Source organism: Vulpes vulpes, chromosome 12 (assembly GCF_048418805.1).
Source record: "Vulpes vulpes isolate BD-2025 chromosome 12, VulVul3, whole genome shotgun sequence".
NCBI lineage: Eukaryota > Metazoa > Chordata > Mammalia > Carnivora > Canidae > Vulpes > Vulpes vulpes.
Genome location: NC_132791.1, coordinates 98,116,685 through 98,143,088, shown reverse-complemented (window position 1 = coordinate 98,143,088; position 26,404 = coordinate 98,116,685). Strand labels below are relative to the sequence as shown.

Below are 26,404 nucleotides of genomic sequence, written 5' to 3'. Positions count from 1 at the left end.
GTATCAATTGAAACAATGCTTCCTCCACTCTCTTTCGACTATTATTCTTAATCTAATTCTAGCTCCTTGTGAGTCACTGTCCTTTGTGTAAAAACACCTTACACGAAGAGTCATAAAACCCTTAGGCGTTTGCTATAAGGTGCATGGAGATGCTCTTGGGCAGATTAAAATTTAAAAAAAAAAAAAAAAAACTCAAGCTTGTCAACTTTTAGAAAAGTTCGTTCTTTCCCTGGAATTCATTATCGTTTCCTTCTTCGCTCTCCCTCAATTTCCTTCCAAAATCCCAAAAAATAAAATAAAATAAAGTAAAATATAAAAAAAATAAAAATAAATGCATGCTTCTGATACATGTTTGGAGAGGTTTACAGAAAAGCAGAAAAGAAGAGCACGGAAACGGTAACCCTATCACCCAAAGATGTCTATAACATCACTTTTTCATCTCTCTTTCCCCCCCTTTATGGCGGGCATCATCCGTCACTGCCTACAAATACGTGACTTCAACGGGCCCCCTGGCACCGGGTGGCTAAGCGGGTAAATACACCTGAGTCGGCCACCCCGCACTTGGAAGGAAGTGTGCTTGCTGGTCGTTTTGTACCCGGAGGCCGCGGACCCGGAGGGGGCCTCAGGTGAGCAGCCCCGGGGTGAAAAGGCCGCGAGGGGAGGAGGGATGCTCGGTCCGCGCATCGCTGCGACGCCAACATCTCCCAGACGACGTGCGGCTGTTTGCATTGTCTTTTGCTTGCATTGTTCCTTTGTGCAGCCTCCCTGGGATCCGAGGCCCCCCCACGGCCGGCCGCACGCCCCCGCTCGGCTCTCCCGGGGCGGACCTGGTACCATCACCGCGGCGGCAGGTGCAACCCGAGCTCCCCAGCCCCGCCCCTTCCTCCCCTCCCAAAGGGCGCTCCTGCGCATGCGCGCTCCGCCGGCCTCCGGGCCTCTCGCAAAGGTGGCTTTCCGCGGCCGGCCGGAAGCGTAGCGGGCAGCGGCCTGGGCGGGGCGCCGTGTACTACATTTCCCGAAAGGCTGCGGGACGCGAGCCCGGCCGATTACGCTTCCCGGCGTGCCTTGCGCGAGGCGACGCCCGCAGCCGGCGGCGGCGGCGGCGGCTGCGGTGCGCAAGCCGCGGACTACACTTCCCGGCGCGCCGCGCGGGGGCGCTGCGGCGGACTACTCCTCCCGGCGTGCCTCGCGCCAGGCGCCGCCGGCCGCCGGCCGAGGGCGGGCCGACGCGGGAAGCTCCGGACGTGAGGCATGAGCGGCGCCCTCCCCCGGCCCGCGCGCGTCCTGCCGCCTCCCCGAGCGAGGGTCGCGCGGCGCGGGGCCTAGCGGCGGCGGCGGCGGCGGGCGGCAGCCGCCATGGAGGTGAGCGGGCCGGAGGACGACCCGTTCCTGTCGCAGCTGCACCAGGTGCAGTGCCCCGTGTGCCAGCAGATGATGGCCGCCGCGCACATCAACTCGCACCTGGACCGCTGCCTGCTGCTCAACCCCGCGGGCCACGCGGAGCCCGCGGCCGGCCCGCACCGCGCCGGGGAGCGGCCCAAGGCGCTGTCGCCGCCGGGCGCCAAGCGGCGGCGGCTGTCGGAGAGCTCGGCGCTGAAGCAGCCGGCCACCCCGACGGCGGCCGAGAGCAGCGAGGGCGAGGGCGACGACGGCGACGACGGCGGCGAGACCGAGAGCCGCGAGAGCTACGACGCGCCGCCCACGCCCAGCGGCGCCAGGCTCATCCCCGACTTCCCGGTGGCCCGCGCCGGCAGCCCCGCCCGGAAGGGCTCGGGGAAGAGGCCGGCGGCCGCGGCGGGGGCGGCGGCGGCGGCGGCGGGCAGCGCGTCCCCGCGGAGCTGGGGCGAGGCGGAGGCGCCGGACGAGGAGGACGCGGCGGGCGACGGCGACGCGGACGGGGACGCGGACGCGGACGGCGAGGACGAGCCGGGCCGCTGGGAGGCCGCCGCCGCCGACGTCGGGGCGGGCGCGGTGAGGCAGATGCTGGAGGGCAAGCCGCTGGCCGACAAGATGCGGCCCGACACGCTGCAGGACTACATCGGCCAGGGCAGGGCCGTGGGGCAGGACACGCTGCTGCGCTCGCTGCTGGAGACCACCGAGATCCCGTCGCTCATCCTCTGGGGCCCGCCGGGCTGCGGCAAGGTGAGTGCGGCCCCCCCACACCCCCCCCCACCCCCCGGCGGGCAGGCCGGCCGGCAGGCTCGAGCTCAGAACCGAGGTGCCTGCACGCCGGGCTCTGCAGGCGCGTCCGAGCTTAGAGGGCCGGGGAGGACCCAGCCCTCCAAGGGAGGACGTGCTGGCGACTGCAGGGGAGCATCCCTCCTCCCCGGTGGGCAGGCTCGAGCTCAGAACCGAGGTGCCTGCACGCCTGGCTCTGCAGACGTGTCCGAGCTTAGAGGGCCGGGGAGGACCCAGCCCTCCAAGGGAGTACGTGTTGGCGACTGCAGAGGAGCATCCTTGTAGCCAGTCTGGAGGTTATATGGGTGTGAGCATTCCCGGGGGAGGAGGAGAAGGAAGGAGGTGGGGAGTCAAAATTGTGTTGTTTCCGTTGTTTGCTTCCTGTCCCTCGGGCTGTCAGCTTATTTTAACATTCGGGCGTTTGTTTATCCTTCAGAAGGTATATGTAGGTAACCAGGATGACAGGTGGACTCCTTTTCCTTTTCCAAGTCGTTTTCACCCTGCATTTTGCATGAGCCTCCCCGTTTTGCGTCTGCCTTAGACAACACGTCAGTACATTTTCTTCCGGTGTTCCAGTTCCACGCAGGGCGTTAGGAATTAGCACACGGCCGGAGGAAGTTCGGTTTGGATGTTGGGGTCTGGGAAACATGTCACTGGAGAACATTGGAGGGACACTGGTGGAGGCCAGCCAAACAGACCAGGCTAGGAGGTGTTTAGGTATGTGATTTTTTTTTTTTTTCTAGGCACAGGAAGAGAGGATGAGCATCAGTGAGTGAAAAGGCAAAACCCCGGGATCCAGGTGTAAAGGGGCTCTCGTAGCTCCGTGGTACAGACTCCTGAGTTTAGTGTACAAGGACTGGAACGACTTGTCCCGGTTTTTCTTTTCCGACTTCATCTCTGACTTAATCACACCTTCCTTTACTGTTAATTCCTAGAATGCATCTTGCCCATTTTGTGCCTCCTTGTTCGCACTCATACTTTCCCTTTGGCCAGGAATAAATCTCATCTATCCCAAATAACGTGATACCTGGTGGTACATTGACTTGTTATTACCCCACTTAGGAGATTGAGCAGGAGCACGATTAGTGATTGTTCGCAAAATCTTTACTTAAGATCATGGGATGGCTAATCAGCTGTTGGTGGACCAGATGGCAAGGAAAAAACTCCCTAAGGAAACGAGTAGGGTGAACTAATAGAAGATGCCAGGCAAGAGATGCGATGGGCCGCTCAGCATAGTGGTTGATGGTCACCAGCTTAGACGTATGTGGTGTGGGATTTGATGGAGAAGCAGCCGTAGTATCTGAATGGTACTCTACAAATTTTAGAAAGTAAAGTGCTCCTTTCCATTCATTCAGGACCAGATTTGTCCCTCTCTGTTTTATTTTTTTTTATTTTTTGGTCTGTCTCTATTTTAAACCTACTTTTTGTTTATTCTCATTCTTATTACGCTTTTCTGCTAACAATAATGACAAATATCAATAACAGTATATGCACATTTATGGAGCACCTGCTAAGTGCCAGGCACCTGAGCGCTGCCTTCCTTGGATCTCGCCATTGTCTTGCAACTTGTAACGTGATCAAGGTGCTGCTGTTTAATCTACTTCCACGGTAGACATTCAGAGGTGGCAGCATCTTACTATCTAGTAAGATAGTTGTCATTGGTCTTTCCTTCAGTTCAAAGGCTCACTCCTTTTCTAAGCTGCACTGATGAGCCTCCAGTTGTAGGATTGATTGATTCTGTGGTTCTGCACTGTTTCCATAGCTCGTCCTTCAGCAGTAATGCTTTCTTGGCTGGAAGAGGTCACAGCTGTCACTCAGGCTCTGCTAAATCAAGACAGCCGCTCTTTACGGGGATTCCAAAGATCTTAGAGTCCCCAAAAAAGGACTCAAACAGGGTTAGGTATAAAAGAGAAAAGGTCAGGATTAGCCTAAGGTTTAGCTGCTTTCCTGTGTTATTTTTAACTTTTTTTTTTTTTTTTAATCTTTAAAAATGTGCTCTGGTATTTTGGATTGTGTCTGTGCTAAGCATTCTTAGAATTCAAGTTGTTTGGTAGATAGTGCTGATGCTGCGTGTGTTAGTGCCCATGGGTGCTTTTCTCTCTGTGTCTGATCAGCTTTCCAAACTATCTGTGTCCTATTTTCTAGACCACTCTGGCTCACATCATAGCCAACAACAGCAAGAAACATAGCATACGGTTTGTGACATTGTCCGCAACAAATGCCAAGACAAATGATGTGCGAGATGTCATAAAACAAGCTCAAAATGAAAAGAGCTTTTTCAAGAGGAAAACTATCCTTTTTATTGATGAGATTCATCGGTTCAATAAATCTCAGCAGGTATATTCACTTTCTTTACCTTTTGGTCATTGTGAACATTAAGGTAAATATAAAATATGTAAAGTCACTTTGAAAAGCATAAAGCACCGTGCAGATGGTGAGGATTGTTGTCATTGATTTTCTGCATACAGAGAGGTATAAATTGTCAGCGCATCTCTCTTGAGCCTGTTTCCCCACTTTTTCCTAGGGTTTTTGGTGACAAGCAAATGTTTTCTCTATCTGATAAGTGAAATTATGAATATGGCTCAGAGCTATACAATATCTGAAAAGCAGCTTTATCGTGTTTCTCATTTTTACAGATTTTGTATCTAAATATTAGGAGTCCTAGTAAGCAGTTTAAGTTGATTTTAAGATCCTTATTTTCATATTTTTAAACTTCTCCCCTGTACAGTCTTCCTTTATTTTCAAAATTAAAGAGTGTTTCTGTGACCTCAGGCTCTCAGCAGGGTGAATGTTACAAGATCTGATCATCACTAGTTTTTTAAACAGTTGTCTGAAATAAAAGTATAAGGACAGTTTATTTTAATAAAGCCAAGCCACTTTTGTATTGTTTCTAAATAACATTAACTTTTTTCTTCAAATATGCTTTTTTCTTTAGCATATTTGTTAAAGCTTTTTAATCAGAGATATTTTACAAAACCTATTAAGCTTTTGTTTCTGATCTGAATCTCTCTCCTCTTTTTTTTTTTGTTTGTTTGTTTGTTTTGGTTTTTTTTTTTTATCTGAGTCCCTTTTTAAGTAGATTCTACAGAGTTCTGACAGGATGTTATCACTTCAAGTTTCATTAGATCACTGACTTGACTTAGCATTTCTTCCCTGTAAGGGAACATCCAGTGGTTACATATTCACCAATGCATATTTATCAAGTTTGTTAGGAAGAATAACTCTTAAGGATTGAGTACTCCAGCGAAAGATTTTAGGAATACTAATGTTTTTGTGCTTTCTTAGGCTTAAATAGCTGCTGTATGTAAGTTGTCTACCAATTTAAATAGAAGCCTTAGGATAGAAGAGAATTTCCTAAGTAAAAAAAAATCATTTATGCTGTAACTACATTACACTTCTACTTTGAGCAAGTGGCTGGGCTCAAACATCCACGTCCCAAAAGATGTGTTTTTTGGCTTAAAAAGAAAAGCATGAGTTGCACTCTCCCAACAGTGCATCCATATTCAGTGAATATAAAGCTTTGGTTTCTGAACTCAAAATTAGGAAAAGAAAGGAATGGCCAACTTACATAGGATTCTGCAGGTTGTTGACTGGAATCAATTTCTTCTGTTTTCCTCCCATGATTAGGACACTTTCCTTCCTCACGTGGAATGTGGAACAATCACTCTGATTGGGGCAACCACAGAAAACCCTTCCTTCCAGGTCAATGCTGCTCTCCTAAGCCGCTGTCGGGTTATTGTTCTTGAGAAGCTTCCCGTAGAGGCAATGGTGACTATTTTAATGCGAGCAATCAACTCACTGGGAATCCACGTCCTAGACTCCAGCCGTCCCACTGACCCTCTGAGCCACAGCAGCAACAGCAGTTCAGAGTAAGTTGACTGTGGGCAGTATCCTGGGGGCACAGACCTCTCAGAGAATCCGCTGGCACGGGGCCAGAAAAGGCTGGCTGTCAGGAGAAGGCGGGGACAGAAGATACGTTGATCTAGTAATGAAAACAAGAGTGGAGGAAAGGGCTCAATTGTACCAAATGTACCAAATCTATCTCTGCAAACATTTTGTTTCTTTTTGATGGATTTTATAGCCCTTAAGGCAGGGAAGTGCATCTAATTTTTCAAGCTTTAAATTGTCTTGCCCATTATTTCAGTCTTGGGTGTTTGCTTTTGTGCTTAAGGATTTTGTTTTTTCCTGACACACTTTTTTTAAAGGCTTGAAAGACTATGGGAAGCCTTACTGATTATTTTCTTATCATGGAATAGGCTTAAGCTACAAGTCTTGAGATTTATATTCAGATTCCAATTTCTTTTTTCCTGTAGTTTACTGCTGTCTTAGAAATATTAAGTATAAGTTGATGTAAATGTTATAATAATTTTTTGAAAAGCATAAAGCACTTGCTTTCTAGACTTATTTGCATAAAGCACTAATCTTTCTAGACTTATTTTTGTGCATTCACATTCTAAAAGTCAAACTCAATTCTGTGAAAGTAGAGAAATTTTACTTGAAAATGACACATTAAAAGCTCTCTCTTTAAAAAAAGAAAAGCTCTCTCTTTCCTTTTGGTAATCTATTTGTATCATGAGTACCATGTGAGCTCATTAACATACAGAGTATGTGTGTATATATAGTATATAATCAATTAGATGACTTGGGTCAGAGGTTTTCTTTATATTCGAATATATTCTTCAGATGTCGTTTATTCATGTGTCAACTGAAATAACGCAGTGGAACATAAGCTGGTGTGATGAGAGACTAATGCCTGCCTCTTCATGCTATGGACCCCCACAGCTGCTGGTGCCTGCCCTGAGGCCAAGTTCTGGAGCCGCTCTTCTGTGAGGATTAAAGTACGAGACATAGTTTGAGGTTCAGGGCTTAGGTTTCAAAAGTCTCTCCCTGTGCATCTGGCCTCTCCCATTTGCCCCTGTCTCGTGTAGGAGGAATTATACTGTGCCTCACAAAAGCCTTGAAACATGGCCAAGAACCCCCAGGCGCAATGAAGTCACGTCATTTTAGGGTCGAGTTGTGATGGCATAGCCATCAAATTTGTGGCTTAAAAGAAATAAGGAACCTGCTGGTATCATTAAGTATGTTCACACTTAGGAGCCCCTTTGCGTGCTGGGCACTTGACAGGGAAGGGCTAATACAGCTAGCCTGTCACATACAGTAGGGTTGTCTTTTAAACTACATTTTCACTACAAAATTCCTAGAACCAAGTGATGAAAATGGAAAGAGAGGGATAAATATCCCAACATATTTCTGTGTATTTTTATGTGTGCTGATGATCAAAATATATCTACAACTATTATCCTACATTTTTATTAATCTAGGGTAGTTTTGTTGATTTCAGTCACGTCATGATTTCTTGGAATTGTTACGCAGTTACCCTGAGGTTTTCTCTCCCCAGTCACTGCCATGCCATAATTAGGTGAAATGAGGAGGACTGTAGAATAATCATGGAGCTCATCTTAAAAAGGATTTCTGCATTTTAACAGGATCCCCAAATCATTTGCATGCACATTAAAATCGGAGAGGATCAAGTGAAAGAATTAAGATTTCTCTTACTACTGATACTTGGGAGCCTGATTTAAAAGTGAACCAATGATTCTTAATCTCCTAAAATTGCACTTCAGTCAGAGAAAACCGTGTCCAGTGGATTATATACCTTTTCCACTATTGCTCATTTGGAATTGAGCAGTTATTATTTTTTATTCATTCGTTTCCTACCACTCCCCTTCCTGGAAGAGCTAAGAGGATAAAAACTTATCCTTCTTTTTCATATTCCCAGCACACTGCCTAGTGTATATGTGCTTAGTAAATGATTTGTGAGTGAGTAAATTCTAACTTTCAGTAGGAGAGAAATAGTTTGATTTTATTTTTGGATAGTCCAGAATAAGGAATGATTGCCCCATTGCCCAGGTATCAAGAACCTTTTTCTTTAGTACTGTTGCCTAAGCAAACAGTGAAATTAAAGACTATTAAGCTTAATTAATTGGTCTACTTGTTAGCAATTCTGACAAGAAAGTGAAGTTGGGAGATGTCATAGGCCACAGAAATAACTCTTAAGGTATAAGTGATTTTCTAACAGAAGCACCTGACCACCCCAGTTGCCATGGAGAATAAAAAATGGATTTTGTTTTCTATCGGTTTTAGATAAAATTGTACTTTCACATCTTTTGATTGGCTTCAAATGTAGATACACTCTTGTGGACATAACTTAGATTCAGTTATATTAATATAGTTAGAAGGAAAGACTTTTAACCCCAAATAATTACTTTTTCTGGGAAGGCATGAGTGCGTTTGTAGCCTTGTGTCTTGTTACCCTAGTTTACAGAGAAATCTAGACTACTTATGGCTGTGTATGAGAGGAGCTGAGCAGGTACTGGTCTGGAAACTAGTCGAGCTGAGGCTTAACACCATTGTTGGATTTTCTTGAGGAATTGTGAGTTCTCATCTAGTATGCATTTGTACGTGACAGATTCCCGTTAGAGTCAGATAAAAGTATTCTTTTTAAATTTTTCCTTTAAATTTATTCAGCATGAATTGAAGGCCCCCTATATGCTAGGCATTAGCTGAGTGTTGAAAAGCACATTCCTGTGCCTTTAGAGAGCTTGGTGTGTGATAAGGAGATAGATGGGTAAATGGGCTTCCAGGGATGTGCTGTGATTGAGTTATGACCAAGGAGCAGTAGGGGATAGAGAAGAGGCATCTAGAGTATATGAAGTCTGATGGCTGAGTTGAATTTTGAAAGATAAGCAGAATTTAACTAGATGAAATGGAAAGCTCATTTTGGCTAGTTAATGTAGCATGTGAAAGACAAGGTGGTAATAAATAGCATGATCCATTCATTCATTATAGCAGAGTGGAAGAATGGGTGTAAGTGATGGTCAGCGGAGCCAGGGAGGGAGGCAGAGCCAGATTACGAAAGATCTGTGTTCTAAGATAAGGTGAGTGATGTGGAGAGCTATGGGAAACCAGAGAAAGATTTTGAGCAACAGAATGACATATCAGCTCTACATTTTAGGAAGATGGGAACAGCATTGGAGAGGGTGGGTTGGAGGGAGTAAGTCCAATCTTCCCTACCCCTCACCAGGCAGCAGGAAGACCAGTTAGGAAGCTCTGACTGTGGTGCTGAAGACCCATTACAAATGCACGTGACTTGAGCAAAGGCAAGAGCTGCTCTGAGAAGTCGCAAAGGTGGTAGGCCTAGGTGTGAGGAGAGAGGAAGGAGGAGTGTCTAAGATGACTCTCCTACCTTGTGACTGGGCAAACAGTTGTAGTTTTGACAAGAAAGATACAAGGAGGAGCGCCTGGGTGGCTCACTGGTTGAGCATCTGCCTTTGGCCCAGGTCGTGATCCCAAGGTCCTGGGATCAAGTCCTGCCTTGGGCTCCCTGCATGGAGCCTGCTTCTCCCTCTGCCTGTGTCTCTGCCTCTCTCTGTGTCTCTTATGAATAAATAAATAAAATCTTTAAAAAAGAAAAAAGGATATAAGGAGAGGAATAGAAGAGGGGTGGAGTTCAGTTTGGGTCTTAGTTTGTGGGGCCTCTGGATGATTCATATGAAGAGACTTTCTAGGCAGTTAGATAAAGAAGTCAGGAGAGCAATAGAAATGTCTTGAGCCAGAGATTTGGGAGCCACCAACACTTCAGAGAATGTATAGTCCATGTGTTTGAATACGAGAGCTAAAGAGAGCCATGAACTAAGGGTAGGAAGTTGAGGATTGTCAGCATTTATAGTGTAGGAGAAGAGACAAAGTTCAGAAAGGTAGGAAAACCAGAAGGATGCTCCACAGGGAAGAGCTTCAGGAAGGAGAGAGTACTCAACATTATTGAACCATTTAGGAATAGATTTGCTGTATATAACAGGAAGAAAAAAAAAAATAAGACTAACTGGCATAAACAAGATAGATACTTTCCTTCTCATGTAAAAGTGTCCTGAAAGTAGACAAATGTAAAAAATGCAGTTGCTAGTCAGCCTCATGGTGTCAGGGACCTGGGCCCTTATCCTTCTGCTCTCCCACCTTCAGCACAGGGCTTCTGCCTCGTGCCCCAAGGTGGCTACTGGAGCTCTAGCCATCATACCTGCATTCCAGGCAACAGAAAGGAAGAAGGGCCAAAGAACAGCATCTTCCCCATCTGGTCACATGATACAAACAGTGAAGCATGTTATCTGTGCGCTGGGTTAATTTTGGAGACCAGGGGAAAAAAATATCCCTGATTTATGTCGTCCAGTGAACTTGTGCTGCTGGAAATGAGAACGTGAACTAGTGTTTAGTCACTCTGAGAACTTGCTGCTTTGAAGGATTAAAGATTCCACATAATAGGATCCATGCTTATTCAGAAACACCCGGAAAGAATCCATTGTGTGTGGGCCAGATACCAGTGCATTTGTGTGTGGATGTGAGGAGACTGAAGAGAGGAGTCGGGGCTGCCCTGTCGCTGTCTAGCTAGACAGTTCCGACAGTTGGTTGAAGTTAAAACAGCTCTGTCCTCCGGAAGTGAGGGTGCTGCGGCCTGACTCGGAGACTGGGAAGGGAGAGCCCGCACAAGATGGCTGCAGGCTGGCTTGGTTGGTTTTCACTAATTAATATTATTAATATTAATACTATCATCTGCCTTTCAAAAATAACCTTTTTTTTTTTTTAACACTGAATGGAGAAAAGTTAGTGGAACACCAATATAGAAAGTACTGGTTGTAATGAGTTGTGGATTTAGAGTAGATTTTAATAATTCTCCTTAGAAATGGTTCAAAATAAGAGGGAAAAAAAGGTATATAAGCATATGTTATATAAATGATGACAAAAATAACGGCAACTGGAAAGAAACACCAGTTGGTTTCTCCTGACCTTGTATTCCTGCCGTCACAAATTATGGTATCTTTTTGAAAGTTCACATTACACACGCTGCATATTCACAAAAAGACCTGCATTCATAGGTCATATGAAGAGGATTTTCACTCTTACCAAAAAAAAAGGCAAAAAGCAAAAGTAGCATCCAGCACTCGTTTCGCAGTGAGTCCTTTACAGAGGCAGTGCCCCCAGCAGGTGGAACGGCCCTACCCAGCTCCTTACCTGGGAACCACTCTCCGTGTCAGGCTTTGGATTCTGTCTGTGAGCATGTTTTATCTCAGTTCCTTTTGTGCATCTGTTAGCAAGATGTGTCCTAAGATCTCAGAAAAGCCTAAGAGAGGGTCACTTTTTGGGTCTGGGAACACTAAAAAAAAAAATCTCCATTATAAATTAATGGTAATTGGCTATTTATGCCATTCTGGCTTGCAAAAGGTTTCAGGAGAACCCTGTACTTTCAGGTAGTGGGGACAACCTGTATCACAGAGTGGGTGGCTTACAACAATAGATATTTATTCTCTCTCTCCCTGTTATGGAGGCTCTGAGTCTGAAATCTAGCTGTCAGCAGGCCCATTCCTTCTGAAGGCTCCAGGATAGTCTTTCCTTCCATCTTCACACGGCTGTCTCTGTACCTCTGTCTTCTCTTTTCCTGTCCCCTATGAGGACGTTTAGGTTTAGGCCCCATACTAAATCCAGGATGATCTCATCTTGAAATCCTTAATATAGTTAAATTCACAAGTTCAGGGATTAGCATTTAGGCACATCTTTGGAGGCCACTGTTCATCCCAGTGTTCTCTCCCAGGTGGAAGGTAATTGGGAAAGATGTATGCCTCCATGGGATTAAACAAGGGGAAATCATCTGTGAAGTTTATGCAATTTTTGGAAAAAGTAAGGGTTTTTTTGTTTGTTTTGTCTTATTTTTAGTCTGGTTATCCTGGAAGCAGCAGAGTTGAGGGCTCTGCCTTGAAGATTTGCAATTCTAGGCTAATTGGAATGAGGTGTCATTACCTCCCTTTATTAGATGAAGAAACCAAGGCACAAAAAGGTGAAGCAATGTGTCCAAGATCACCCAGCTTGACTGCAGTAGGGCTGGTATCTGAAGGCATGCTTCTAACCACAGGCATACCTCAGACATAATTTGGGTTTGGTTCTAAACCACTACAATAAAGTAAGTCAGGTGAATTTTTGGTTTTCCAGTGAATATAAAAATTATGTTTATGCTACACTGTAGTGTATTAAGTATGCAGTAGCATTATGTTTTAAAAAACAACATGCATATCTTAATTTAAAAACATTTCTGCTAAAAATTGCTAACAATCATTTGAACTTTCAGCAAATCTTAATCTTTTGCTGGTAGAGGATCTTGATGTTGACAGCTGCTGACTGATCCAGGATGGTGGTTGCTGAAGGTTGAGTGGCTCTGGCAGTTTGTTTAAAGCAGCAGCGAAGGTTGCCACATCAATTGACTGTTGTTTTCACAAACAATTTCTCTGTAGCATGTGATGCTGTTTGATAGCATTTTACCCACAGTAAAGCTTCTTTCAAAATTGGAGTCTCACCTCCTGCCACTGCTTGATCAACTAAGTTATGTCATATTCTAAATCCTCCCTTGTCATTTCAGCAGTCTCCATGGCATCTTCGCCAGGAGTAGGTGCCACATGAGGAAACCACTTTCTTTGCTCATCCATAAGAAGGAACTCCTCAGGGCACCTGGGTGGCTCAGTTGGTTAGGCATCTGCCTTTGGCTCAGGTTATGATCCTGGGGTCCTGAGATCGAGTCCCACATCAGGCTCCCGATTCAGCGGGAGTCTGCTTCTCCCCCTACCCCTCGGCCTTGCTTGTGATCTCTCTGTCAAAGTTCTAAAAAAAGGGGTGGGGGGGGAGGAAGGACCTCCTCATCCATTCAGGTCTTATCACAAGATTACAGCCTTCCAGTCACATCTCCAGACTTCACTTCTAATTCTAGTTCTCTTGTTATTTCCACCACATCTGCAATTACTTCCCCCATTGAAGTCTTGAATCCCTCAAAGTCATCCACAAAGACTGGAATCAGCGTCTCCAAAAGTCTTGTTCATGTTGATATTTTGACCTCTTCCCATGAATCTTGAATGATCTTAATGGTATCTGGAATGGTGAATCCTTTCCAGGAGATTTTCAGTTGACTTTGCCCAGATCCATCAGAAGCTCTAGCCTTACAAGATGTATTTCCTAAATAATAAGGCTTGAAAATTGAAATGACTCCTTGATCCATTAGCCACAGAACGGATGTTGTGTTAGTAGGCCTGAACACAACATTCATCTCTTTGTGCATCTCCGTCAGAACTTCAGGATGAACAGATGCATTGTCAACAAGCAGGAATATTTTGAAAGGAATCCTTTCTTCTGAGCAGGTCTCCACAGTGCGCTTAAAATACTCAGTGAGCCATGTTGTCCACAGATGCGCCATCATCCAAACTTTGTTCTTCCATGTACTAAGCACAGGCAGGATAGATTCAGCATAATTCTCAAGGGCCCTAGGATTTCAGAATAATAAAAGAGCATTGGCTTCAACTTCAGGTCACCAGCTGCATTAGCCCCTAGCAGGAGAGTCCAGCTCTCCTGGCTTTGAAGGCAGGCTTTGGCTTCTCCTCTATAGCTATGAAAGTCCTAGATGGCATCTTCTTCTAGTAGAAGCCTGTTTTGTCTGCATTGAAAATAACATTGAATAGTTTCCTTTGCATTTTTAACTTGGCTGTTTGGTGCAAGAGGTCTAGCTTTTGGTCTGTCTGGGCTCACACTGTGCCTTCTTCACTCAGCTTAATCATTTCGAGTTTTTAAAGTGAGAGATGTGCTACTCTTCTTTTCAGTTGAATGTTGGGAGGCCACTATAGGGTTATTAGTTGCCCTGATTTAAATATCATGTCTCAGGGACTAGAGGAACCTAAGGAGGAGGAGAGCAATGAAAAGGGTTGATGAAGCAGTCAGAACAAATATTTATTAAACGGTAAAAGTTCTGTCTCATGTGGATGTGGTTTGTGGTTCCCCAAGGCAATTAGAATAGTAACATCAAAGATCACTTATCATAATTCACCATAACAAATAATAGTGAAAATTTGAAGTAGTTTAAGGACTACCAAAATGTGACCTAGAGACATGAAGTGAGCAGATGCTACTGGAAAAATGGCATTAATAGACTTACTCAGTGCAGGCTTATCCCAGACCTTCCATTTGTAATAATGTAGTGTCTGTGAAGTGCTGTGAAAGGAAGCAAGGTAAGGAGGTAGGCCTGTACTCCGTCTAGAAGGGGTCTAAGTACCAAGTTAAGCAAGTTACTTATTTGCGCTTAGTATCAAGTTAAAATGCTACTGGTGGATATTAAAGTTCCAGTCTTCCTCTGTGTTTCTTTGTGTAAAGACAATAGTTTTAACTTGTGAGAGATTAAGAACCAAAGATTCCCATCTGCAATTTGGCAGTAGTGCCTTTTAGCCAGATCTACATACCACATTTGCCGAGAATACATTTTGAAAATATAATTGACCCCTGAACAATATGGGTTCACTTACACACACATTTCTTATGGTACAGTACTGTAAGTGGATTTTCTGTCCCTTATGATTTTCTTAATAATCTGTCTTTAGCTTATTTTGTTTTTGAGAATACAGCATGTAATACAGGTAACATACAAAAGACATATTAACTGACTTTTGTTATTGATAAAGTTTCTGTCAACAGTAGGCTATTAGCAGTTACGCTTTGGGAGACTCATAAGTTTTTTGTTTTATAAAGTTTTTCTTTTTTTTTTTTAAGATTTTATTCATTCATTCATGAGAGACGCAGAGAGAGAGAGGGCGGGGGGCGCAGAGACACAGGCAGAGGGAGAAGCAGGCCCCATGCAGAGAGCCTGACGTGGGACTTGATCCCAGGTCCCCAGAATCATGCCCTGGGCTGAAGGCGGCGCTAAACCGCTGAGCCACCCAGGCTGCCCACTCATAAGTTTTATATGAATTTTTTTACTATGTTGGGGGTCATTGTCCCTAAACCCCACATTGTTGAAGGGTCATCTTTACATGTGCCAGGGTCTGTCCTGGAGATTATAGAATCAGTATATCTGTGATTAGATACACATGTCTGTATTTTAGGATAGTTCTTTGTAATGTCCTGCACATTCATGTGCAGTTGTCACCCTGACCATGGAATGTTCCTTTTCTGTAGTAAGAGAGAGTCACAAAGTATTGTTTCGTGATTTAGAGAGAGTTTAACTGAGCCACACCTATTTTTTTGTTCTGCCACAAAATAACAAGTACATTGTCACTTATTTTCACTCCTCCTCCAACTTGAACAGCTAAGCATCTAAAAAGAATTCTCCAAATCCTGGTATTATCCACTACAAAAACAGTGTGCAGAAAGATTCAGGCCCTTAGAAATAAAAAGGAAAGGAGGAAGTTGACTTTACAGCATGCTTCCTTTACACCTGCTAAGACCAAAGCATCTCTCTTCGGTTAGAGAAACAAAGTTAAGTCTTTAATTTCTACATCTGTTAACTGGGAAGATGATCTTCTCCAGTACACTTATTTTAACCATTTTTTTAATAAGTTTATGCTTAAATTTTGAAATAATATCTCTGGACAAGGAGCACTCTTCCAAGATAATTTGTGCAATAGTTACCGTTTATCAAGGAGTTTTGCAAGTATCAGTATAAATATTCATTGTTGTTGGCATGAGTACTTATGTGCTCCCTCTTCTAAGATTTCAAGATATTTTAATACATCTTATGACTTTTCAGAACCAAGGTAGTGTAAACTGGGGTTCAGGACCTACTGGAGAATAAGGTGTAGAACCTTTTGGAAATCCTGCACCGTGTTCTTAATAGCAAATTTCCATTTGGTAATTTGCTTATGTGACCATTGTGAGTGCCATCAGCAGTCACCTTTTATTACTTGAACAGAGTTGCTGACAGATTCATTTGTGTTTAAAAATACTCATTTCGGACAGGGGTGAAATTTGAAATGTGGATCATATCAAGGGGGAGGAAGAGTGGAGCAGTGGGAGAGCTTGTAGCTCTCATTGTGGCAGCTCTCCCACTCCCCATGACTCCAAACCTGATTAAAAAGGATAACAATAGAATGATTCCAACTTTAGTTAAGAGTTTAAAAATTGAAGGAGAGAGAGTATTTTTCCAACCGCATAAAATACCCATTGAAAGGCCTATTTACATTGTGCTATTTATAAATCTATGGAGCAGTCTGTAGTTGGCTTCTCTCATAATTATTACGGCCTACTCGCTGACTTTGTATGAGGACCAATGGAATTGAGGCTGCAGAGTCAGTGCTAGGGGTATATAAGGACACCTGTCTTTTTTCTGTCCCAAAAGCACTCCATGCTGCTAAATATATACAGTGGACAAGTTCATTAGAAAGGGAATCTATACCAAAATACTAACACTGAGGTAGTACAGCAATAGGTGATTTTTGCCCCTTTATGTCTGTTTTTCAAATTTCATATAATGTTTATTTTGTTTTGCAAAATATTATTTAACTGTTAAGGGTGCAAACTATATATAGTATTATCCAAATTTTGTTTTAAAAATTAAATGTAAGGTTGATGGTTGCATAGGTTGTTGGACCATAAAGAAAACTCACCAAGACCTAGTAGTTATTATTATCTTTAGGTGGCACATAAAACGGGTTTTTTTGTTGTTGTTTTTTTAAATGTTTTCCCATGTGTTATAATTTTTAAAAAAAATAAACACTTCACTCTGAGATTGTGGGGAAAATTGAAATTAGTCCATTTATTGTGCAGATACTGAATGCCTGTTCTCTCCCAGGTACCAGGGATGTAAAAAAAGGAATAAAACATAATTCCTGCCCTTGAGGCCTCAGCCTTTAGTGGGGATTGAGAGATGAGAAATGTGATCAAGTAATGGCCCGACTCCTGGTGATGGCTCAGTCAGTTAGGATTGATTAGGGCTCCTCCTTTATTCCTTTTTCTTCCTCCAAATGATCCTGTAGGCTCTTTGTTGCTAGGAAGCCTTCCACAGAGATGGAAAGCTTTGCTTTTAGTTCTGAGGCTGAAATGAGATATTCAGGCAGTTTTGGTTTTCTCTACCCACCTCCACCCCCCGCCCCACATACACACATGTGCACATACATGCACACATGCAGACATAATGTCCTGTAACCAAGCCCCTGGAGTGCCCTTCCCTTTCAGGCACATCAGTTACTACCATACTCCTCTGACATTAGTCCCTCCTAACACATTTTCTTGAGTATGTGTCTGTCATTTTCTGCATAATCATCTAGAATCTGCTAAACAATATCTGTTTGAGAAATGCTTCCTCAGCTTTACAGACACCAGTGATGTGGGCTTTGTGTGTGTTTTGAGTATCTATCTGGTCAGAAGGGAGGAAGATGGGCTTCTAAACTGTAACCATGGTTCTTGGGGCCCAGGCAGCTGTCAGGAATCTGATGAGAGACTCATTCATTATCAAGTTAAGACAAAACAGGTGCCTATGTGTGGTGATAGATGAGAAACTGGAAGTCTTGGCTCTGGGATGAGGCTGTTTTTAAAATGTTGGAAACATCTTTTAGTGAATGAAATGCAAATTGCTCTTATTCACGATACTCACCAAAGCGAAGTAGCAGGTGGGTGTATGGTATAGAATTATGCATAGACCTTCAGAGAAAAGCTGGGTCCCTCTGAGGGACTGGACCTCCACCACCCCACCTTTTCCCAACCCAGTTGGTGCCTGTGCTTTGTTTTCTAGGTAGCTGATTTGGACAGTCCTAATCAGCTTATTAATTACTAGAGACATTTTCAGATGAAGGTTGCAATGACATGGGTGAGCTGTAACTTCGAAAAACATATTTTCCTTTGCAAATGTGGTAGCTAGCAGCTAGACAAGCAAGAATTAGTAAGACCCTTTGAAATAACTAAATATGTGATATATTTTGTCTAATTAGACTAGAGATAGAAAGATTTGCTGAATTAGACTTGAGAATGAATCCTAATTAGATCTTTATGAAGGTCCACACTTAGAAATATCATGGTGACTTTACCCCAGGTCTTACAGCCAAGTTCTGTCAATGTTCTTTTTTTTTTTTAAAAAAAAAAAAAAGCAAGATTTATTTATTTATTCATGAGAGACACAGAGAGAGAGGCAGAGACATAAGCAGAGGGAGAAGCAGGCTCCATGCAGGGAACCTGAAGCAGGACTCGATCCCGGGTCTCCGGGACCACACCTTAGGCTAAAGGCTGCTAAACCGCTGAGCCACCCAGGGATCCCCCAGAGTCTTCTGATTGATACCCAGATGAGTGACCTCTCTGCTACTCTGGGCAGGCTTTTTGGAAGCACGCCCCAGGCCGAAATCCCAGAGGCTTGCTTCTAGGTTCTGCTGTATCCAGAGTAACTGGGGACCTGGTTTGTTTGTAAAATGAGGGAATTGAGCTGCGTGATGTGATCCTGGCCCTTCCCTGTTTGGGAAGTAGTGTGAACATACCCCTCTCATCAGGATGTGGACCGTGTTTGAAGTATGTTTTCTGTATATTATAATGAAGCCCTGGAGGTTTCTATAGTTTTTACTCTTTCGTAGGATAAAACCAGAGAAGTCGTATGTCTTTCCATGTCTCCTTCATGCATGCTTATGCATGTGTGCTTGTACAGTAAAATAATCTCATGACTCAAGGTCAGGAGAGTTCTCAAATCTTGATAATGCTTAGCCATGTTGACAACGTGAGTTAGAGAGGGAGGGCGGGAGCCTTGAACCTAAGGTAGCTTTTTAATGACCTTGCTAAGACATAGCTGTTCTGTAAGAAGTGCTACAGAATGAGAAGTGTCAAACATGAAAATCACGGTAACCTTGTTTGTGTTGCAGGCCATCTGTGTTCATAGAGGATAAAGCAGTAGACACTCTGGCTTATCTTAGTGATGGGGACGCCCGAGCTGGGTTGAATGGACTACAGCTGGCAGTGCTGGCCAGGTTAAGCTCTAGGAAGATGTTCTGTAAGAAGAGTGGGCAAAACTACTCTCCCAGTAGAGTTCTGATCACTGAAAATGATGTGAAGGAAGGCCTCCAGCGATCTCATATTTTATATGACCGAGCAGGTAAGTAATAGAAAGTGAAAAGAGGGGAACTTTAATGAAATAAATTGTGTCCACACATTCGCATCCCAGGTTGCTTTCAGCTGAGTTCAGAACATGAACTTGATTCTCAGTTGGATCTCCACGTTGGTAATTGAATTAAACCTCCAACTCAGAGCCTGATTTCAAAGACCTAGCTTCCTGATCTTTCTTGTGAGAGGCCACAGAGAGTAGCAACTATCCTGATAAGAATTGAGAGGAGCTTTCATATTGAAAATTGCAGACTTCAAACTTCTCTTGTAAAGTAGGTAGGTATTCTTTCTGTTATTCTCTAGTAGTGCCTTTTAAAATACATTTTTGAAAGCCGCTACTTTTACAGTTGACAGTAATCTTTGTGATCATATATAATGGTAGGAAATAACGCTTTTGTAATAAGTGACTTATTTTTATTAGGTTAATGAGAATTAAAGTCCTTAATTTTTAGAGTCTCAACTAAAAATGGAGTTTATGTGGATCTTGATGTAATTCTTTTAGCTTGTCACAGCTTTTTTAAAGAATTTTGCTGGGTACACTTCTGTTTTTGTACAACTGCATTTACCGATAACAGATTTGAAATGATATTAGATTAGATCTCTTATTAGATCTGTTACCTAGCAATATTAAATGTCATAAGCATAGCACAGCTGTATCTTTTTATAAAAGAAGTGGGTGGTGAAGATCAGCATATTATAGATTAGGCTGGACTCTGGGGCTTGAGTATTTGTGTGATTGTGTTTTTGTTTTGTTTTGTTTTGTTTTAAGATTTTATTTATTTATTCCTGAGAAACACAGAGAGGAGAGAGAGAGGCAGAGACACAGAGGGAGAAGCAGGCTTCATGCAGGGAGCCCCATGTGGGGCTCGATCCCGGGTCTCCAGGATCACACCCTGGACTGAAGGTGGCGCTAAATCGCTGAGCCACCCGGGCTGCCCTATTTGTGTGATTCTCTATAGAGTCATATTGCAGTAACTGGAATAATATCCACACTTTTAAAAGCTATGCTGGAAAAAAGAGCTGATCCTTGAAGAGGCCAGAGCATCACATAGGTGGTACCTTGACTACAATATTCCCAGATGCTTTTCGGTGATGGAGAATACTTCTTACTGGTTAGAGAAGGCGGGTGCAGGAGTTTAAGAATAAGTTTGGGTTCCAGGCACTGCCTCCTGTTAAGTTGAACAGGACACTGTGTGACTTTGAAGAAGTGACAGAGGTTCTTCAGCCTTAGTGTGCCTCAGCTGATTGTGGGCAGAGGTGTGGGCATGGTCCTAATAAACCTAATGGACACGTTAGTAAGGACTCATCAGAGGCATCTAATAGTCCTGTCTCCTCTCTGGTATGAGCGTGCCTCTTGGCAGGACCTCTGCTAGCACAGCCCAGAGATCCCAGGTGGCCAGCTCTCTGTTCTCCTGAATGTCATATGAAGGCTTGAAAAGTCTGAAAATTAAAGCATTCTGGCCATAGAGCTTTGCTTTTTTTTTTTTTTCCAAATACAAGAATAGAGGATATGAACAAAATGTAAAATTTTAAGAGGTAAAAATGTCCCACCTGCTACATTCTCCATGGTTTCGAGGGGTTCCAGCAAGGGATCTCTCCCCCTTGTATATGTCCTAAAGGAGACTCTTCATTTTGACTGGATGGACTGGAACTGTTCTCACACACTTTTCATAAAATCAGACAGCTGCCATTTAACATAAAATTAACTAACACTGAATATTTGAGTATATATACTGTCGTGGTTTTTTTTTTTTTTAATTCTCAAAATTACATTAGGAGGTAGTAGTTAATATTATCCCCATTTTACAGATAACAAAGCTTGCCTTACTTCACAAAGCAAGTGGTAAAACTCATTCTCAACTCCAAGTGGAAGACAGGTTCCTAGGACTTTGTCTTTTGGAAGGACACAGTCCTAGGAACCTCCACGCCAGCCGCTCCCTCAGGTCACCGGTTTCCCTCTAGAGCACACTCACACAGTCACGTGAGTATACTAACACCCATACACACACAGTAGATGCCAGACATGTCTAGTCCTAGGGTTTCTACCTCTCAAGGCTCCCATTCCATCCAGGGGAGCCATGCACGGTGGGGATTACTTTCTCTGTAGCTCTGCGCTGCCCCAGGAAGAGCTGGGGACAGTGTTGGCTGCCTGGGGTCAGGCCCTGAGAACCCACACATTCTGCAAGTCTCAGATTCAATGTGTCCATGTGCTCCACTCCCGCCACTACCCCACTGTAGTAGAACAGCACAACGGTGGATCCATAGACACTCATAAATAGTTCAGATCCTAGAGAATTGTTCTCTTCCAAGCTGGGTTCCATAAATAGGGATGAAAGAAGCATTGCCCTGGAATCCTGCTAGCTTATACTCCTGGGCCTTTTTATAACTCTGGTGAGACAAAAATCCCCAGCCCTAAGATTTTAATTATTTCTTTTAATGCCATCTAATGTATAGTTACCCACTTGTGGGAACCAGTAACTAAGTACAGTACAGTAACTGTACAGTACAGTACAGTAACTAGTTACAGTAACCAGTAACTAGCTCACATATTTCTGTATCAGAGTGAAGAAATGTTGGTTGGTGTTAGTAAATGTTTCCAAATTGAGAACAGATTCTTTGCCTTGCATTGAGGTCAGGGTTCTACATAAATAATGTGAAATTTTTGGTTAAAAAACAATACATGATAAAAGCAAAAATGGAAGCTAGCATACAGTAATATCTGACACTTAGATGTTCCTGTAGTGCTTACTCCATACCAGGCAGACGTTACTTAAGACTCACAGTCCTAGGAGCCAGGGAGTCCGTAATCCACTGTTCACAGACAAGCAGCCCGAGCCATAGAGAGGATCAGTAACTTGCCCATGGTTACCTGGCTGGTGAGTTTGGCTCACACCCAGGCTGCCTGGCCGTAGAGCCCGTGCTCTTCACATACTTGCCTCTCAGCACTGACCTGCCATAAAGGTATGAGGCAGTAGTAACCTTTGTGTCAGGGAGGTTCGTTGCCTCCTCCTCCTTTATGTTTCATGGAAATTGAAACAGAGGTGGCTGCTTTCATCTCCCACGTGTATGTGAGGTGGCCAGGCCTGTGAATGGGGGGGGTGGGGGGGTGTGACAGGCCCCCATTGTGGACGTCACCCAGAACCCTTTCCCGGCCGGTCTCCGTGACATTGTGACATAGGTAGGAAGCCTGGGGATAGATGACCATTCCATTTGTCCCCAGAAATCTGGTGGCTGGACTGAAAACCACTGATCTGCTGTCTTCCTGAACAGGAGGTGCTCAGGCCCCTGCAGTTGGCCTCCCGGCTCTTTCCTCCCTGCAGGCCAGCAGCTTGTCCCATGCTGTCTTCAGAGGAGGGCCAGGGATTGTCATACTGGCATGGTCAGCTGCTGGGACTCGTTCCTGGGGCCCGAATGCCGTGCAGAGCAGGCCATGATCTCTGTCCACATTGGTGCTTCCCTGGAGGGACTAATGCGAAAAAGAGTAACTCCCCTGCTTTCCTTCATGACAAGGCCGTCCTCTCCTTGAACTTAGGGAAGGGGTGATGGTCAGAAGATCATGAAATTTCTTTTTTTTTTTTTTTTTTATAATTTCTCTTCTTAAATATGTTTTTTAAAGCACATTTCACTGCTTTGTTTGCATGTGAGTCCTGGGTGAAAAGGGGAGGAGATCCAGGTGCTGAGGGAGGGGCTACAGTGCTTTCAAGGGGAGAGCTGTTAGCCCACACCTCGGCCTTTCTGGGATCCTGCCACACCGGCGTCCCCACACCAGAAGTAAGTGACTGCAGCCCTCAGATCCCAGAAAGGCAGCTGGAAAGGACACAGAGGAACATATGGGGCCGTCCATAACAGATGTCCCTGTCATGGACCCTCCATCTTGGCTCCAGCCGGGCCCAGTTTGCCTCAAAATGGCAGTGGGGACACATGGCGGACGTGGAACATCAGAGCAGTCGCCTCCACCTCCTGGTTGTGGCAATCCAGTGAGGCCCAAGAGAACACCAGCCTCCCCTGGTCTCTGTTCGTGTTCAGCACGGGCAGCACAGATGCTCCAGCAGCCTCCTGCTTAAGGGGGAGCAGGTTACTAGACAGGGAGCTGCACGGGTCACCAGTGACCTGACGCCCTCCCACCGAGCACCTTGGGGACAGCAGCCAAACCTCCCTCTCCCCCAGACTGTCCTAGGTCCCGTACTCAGGCTTGGATGACCCTCCCATTAGCCCTGTGAATTCCGTCTTCGGGCCCGTAATTGAGCGTGTGCTTTCTGTGGGATCTAGGAGAAGAGCATTACAACTGCATCTCTGCGCTTCATAAGTCGATGCGGGGCTCAGACCAGAGCGCCTCCCTCTACTGGCTTGCGCGCATGCTTGAAGGCGGCGAGGACCCGCTGTACGTGGCACGGAGGCTGGTGAGGTTTGCCAGTGAGGACATAGGTGAGTGTTCTGGGCAGGACCCGGGCCCGTGTGTGCACAGAGGATGGGGTTGTGCGCTGTAGGGGCAGGAATACTGCTGCTGGTGCTTTGGGGCCTGGGACTTTCTTGGGACCACATGGACAGGTGAGGAGAAGAAGACGAGTATGAACTCACTGGTTTATTTCTTGGCTTGTGTGTGTGGTTGAGTGTCGGTGTTCTGAAGTCGTCATTACCTGTTTTCTCTCCGGGAGTGATTTTCCTAACATGAGTGTTGAAATAAATATTTTAAAAGCTTTGCAGTCGTGTGTTCGGGTTTTCATTGGACAGGCTCCTGAAATAGTCATGGAAGATTCTGGACACTCTGTAAAGAAGAACATTAGGAAGACTTTCCTTTGGTGTTAGTAAATGTTTAGTCTCCCGCGCGTCTGTCCTGTGACTGCATGGCCTCTGCTCCCTGTGCTTGCGGTGCACACTCCCGTGTTCTTCCTACTAGATGTCGTTTTATCCACAAGGAAACCATTCTTGACACCAGTCAGTAAACATTTCTTGAATAAGCTCATGAGATTAGAGCAGTCTGTCCATTTTGCCAAAGGGACTTATTTTGTTCCGCGAGGAGCACCGCGGTGGCGGTCTGTGGCCGCAGCAGCTCGTGGGCAGGTGTGGGTGGGAGTGTGCAGTATGACCTAAACTTCCTTTGTCTCCGTGTGCGACAGGTCTGGCCGACCCCTCTGCATTAACACAGGCGGTTGCTGCCTACCAAGGCTGTCACTTCATAGGCATGCCCGAATGTGAGGTAATCAGCTCGGTTCTTGGCGAAACGGTTCCTTTCCCTTGTGCCGTGTCCCTGGGTGGACCAGAGCGTGTGTCCTGCCTTCATCTTTAATGTTCAGGCCCCGGAGAAGCCGCTTGGCTCTTCAACTCCCATTTTAGAAGTTCAGACTCGAGAGAGAAAGGAGGGACCTTAAGTATCGACAGGGTCACGTTTTGGAACTTTTCAGTAGTCATGGTTTCAGAGGAAGTGCTCAGGCTTTCCTGGGGCCAGAAGCATTGAAAGAGCTCAACAGGAAGTTTCTGTAAGTTCACCCACAAACGGAGCAGCTTCATATTAACTCTTAAATGTTAGGGTTGTAAGAAAAGACTCATTTAATAAAAATGCTTCTGTTTGACAGAAAAAAGTAGACCATCGGTTTGGTTCAACCCGTCGCCTCCTGTTGGAATTTCTTCTTTGTATCCCAAGTGGTTATCTAGACTGTAGGCATAAAAGCCTGTGGGAATCTTTTAAGAATTACCTAGAGGTGTCCCAAAATATTCTGCAGAACAAACTTTCTGGCACCTTCCTAACGTTTCCTTTGTGTCCTAGGTGCTTCTGGCCCAGTGCGTAGTCTATTTTGCCAGAGCCCCAAAGTCCATTGAGGTGTACAGCGCTTACAACAACGCCAAAGCCTGCCTGCGAAACCACCAGGGCCCTCTGCCCCCCGTGCCGCTGCACCTGAGGAACGCGCCCACCAGGCTGATGAAGGATCTGGGCTACGGCAAGGGCTACAAGTACAACCCCATGTACAGCGAGCCTGTGGATCAGGAGTACCTGCCGGAGGAGCTGCGGGGAGTCGATTTCTTCAAGCAGAGGCGATGCTGACTCGCAGGCTTTGACCGCAGAAGGGTGTGTCTGTTTTTAAGGAGAGCAAGAGTAACTGGATTGTGAAGTTGGTTGCCCGGTGGAAGTTAAACCGACATTCTGTGCCAGAAGTGTCAGGGTTCCGTAGAGGGAGGCACATGTACTTCAACTAAATGTGTAACATTGAAATTGTGTTCACTTGCACTCTGTGCAATGGTTATGCTTATGAAAATATCTGGCAGCTTTGTGCAATGAATTAATGTTATAAGGAATTATCTATTTTGTCATAGTATTTAAGTCATAATGTCATTCAGAATTCAGTTCTGTAGGATTCTTTTTTCTTTAAGAGATGTATATTCAGGGTAGTTTGAATTGGTAAAAAAATGTAATTGTGATTTAATACTGCATAGTGTTTTGGGTATTTTTTTTATATGCAAAGGTCTTATGAGCCAATAAAACTATTTCAAAGTACTCTCAATTGGTTCACGTCTTTCCCACCCGGGAGCCTAGCCGCCAACATCTGTCCCCGTCACATGATGGTAGGTCAGTACCGGGAAAGAAAACTGCCCACAGGTGAGAAGGTTGGAAAGCTTAGGGAGAAGTCCGTATCTTCGGAACAGTCCATATTAATTTTTAAAGGAAAACAAGTTTGGCTTATAGAAGGATCCAGTAGTCTGGTCGTTCCCGCAGCCTCTTGCAGCTCCGTGTTTCTAAATGACACAGTGCTGTTTGATTTTTGTGATTCCTAAACTTAAATACACACACACACACACACACACACACACAGCGTCGTTTCCTCTGCACCTACTGCTAATTGTTTTCCAACTACCTGATGGTCGTTCACGAGTTGGTTCTGTTGCCTGCCCCACGCCCACCCCGTCTGGTGTGATCCCTCCAGGACAATGCCGCGTCCTTATGTCTGGAATGCTGCACAGCTGTGCCCTGGGACGCCCCCTGCCTTCACACCAGCCCTGCCTTCCCGGTTCCAATTTACTCCATCGTTTCTGCACGACACGTCCTTTGTTGGTTTTACCAGGCCGGAGAGACCGGGAGGTATCACTAGCTGGCCTGCTGTGCGAACTCCCCTCCTCGGTCCCGACATCCCCCTGGCACTGCCCCACGTGTTCCGGTCGCTGGGCCCAGTGCTTTCCTGTATCTGCTGAGGCGAACCACATGCCCTCGGAGCTTCGTGGAACCAGGATGCATGGAAGACAAAAAAATTTTTAGATCTTAAAAGGGTCTGAAAATGCTTTTCTTCAACTTTCAGACTTCTCTGGTAAT

General features: G+C 45.0%; 1 protein-coding gene across 1 annotated transcript; it reads left to right on the top strand.

The window, feature by feature from the left end:
• The first annotated feature begins 1,229 nt into the window (after positions 1-1,229).
• WRNIP1 (WRN helicase interacting protein 1) lies at positions 1,230-25,594 on the top strand. The gene is made up of 7 exons (XM_025982603.2): positions 1,230-2,142; positions 4,324-4,515; positions 5,806-6,047; positions 18,867-19,096; positions 23,374-23,529; positions 24,222-24,301; positions 24,869-25,594. Exons 1-7 carry the CDS (start codon positions 1,357-1,359, stop codon positions 25,142-25,144), a joined length of 1,962 nt encoding a protein of 653 aa, XP_025838388.2. The 5' UTR covers positions 1,230-1,356; the 3' UTR covers positions 25,145-25,594.
• The last annotated feature ends 810 nt before the right edge of the window (positions 25,595-26,404 follow it).

Excerpts from the sequence above, each read along its gene's own strand:
- WRNIP1 (XM_025982603.2), top strand. The coding sequence starts at position 1,357 with ATGGAGGTGAGCGGGCCGGAGGACGACCCGTTCCTGTCGCAGCTGCAC. Across the intron at positions 2,143-4,323 it reads GCCCGCCGGGCTGCGGCAAG|ACCACTCTGGCTCACATCAT; the intron begins GTGAGTGCGGCC and ends CCTATTTTCTAG. Across the intron at positions 19,097-23,373 it reads TATTTTATATGACCGAGCAG|GAGAAGAGCATTACAACTGC; the intron begins GTAAGTAATAGA and ends TGTGGGATCTAG.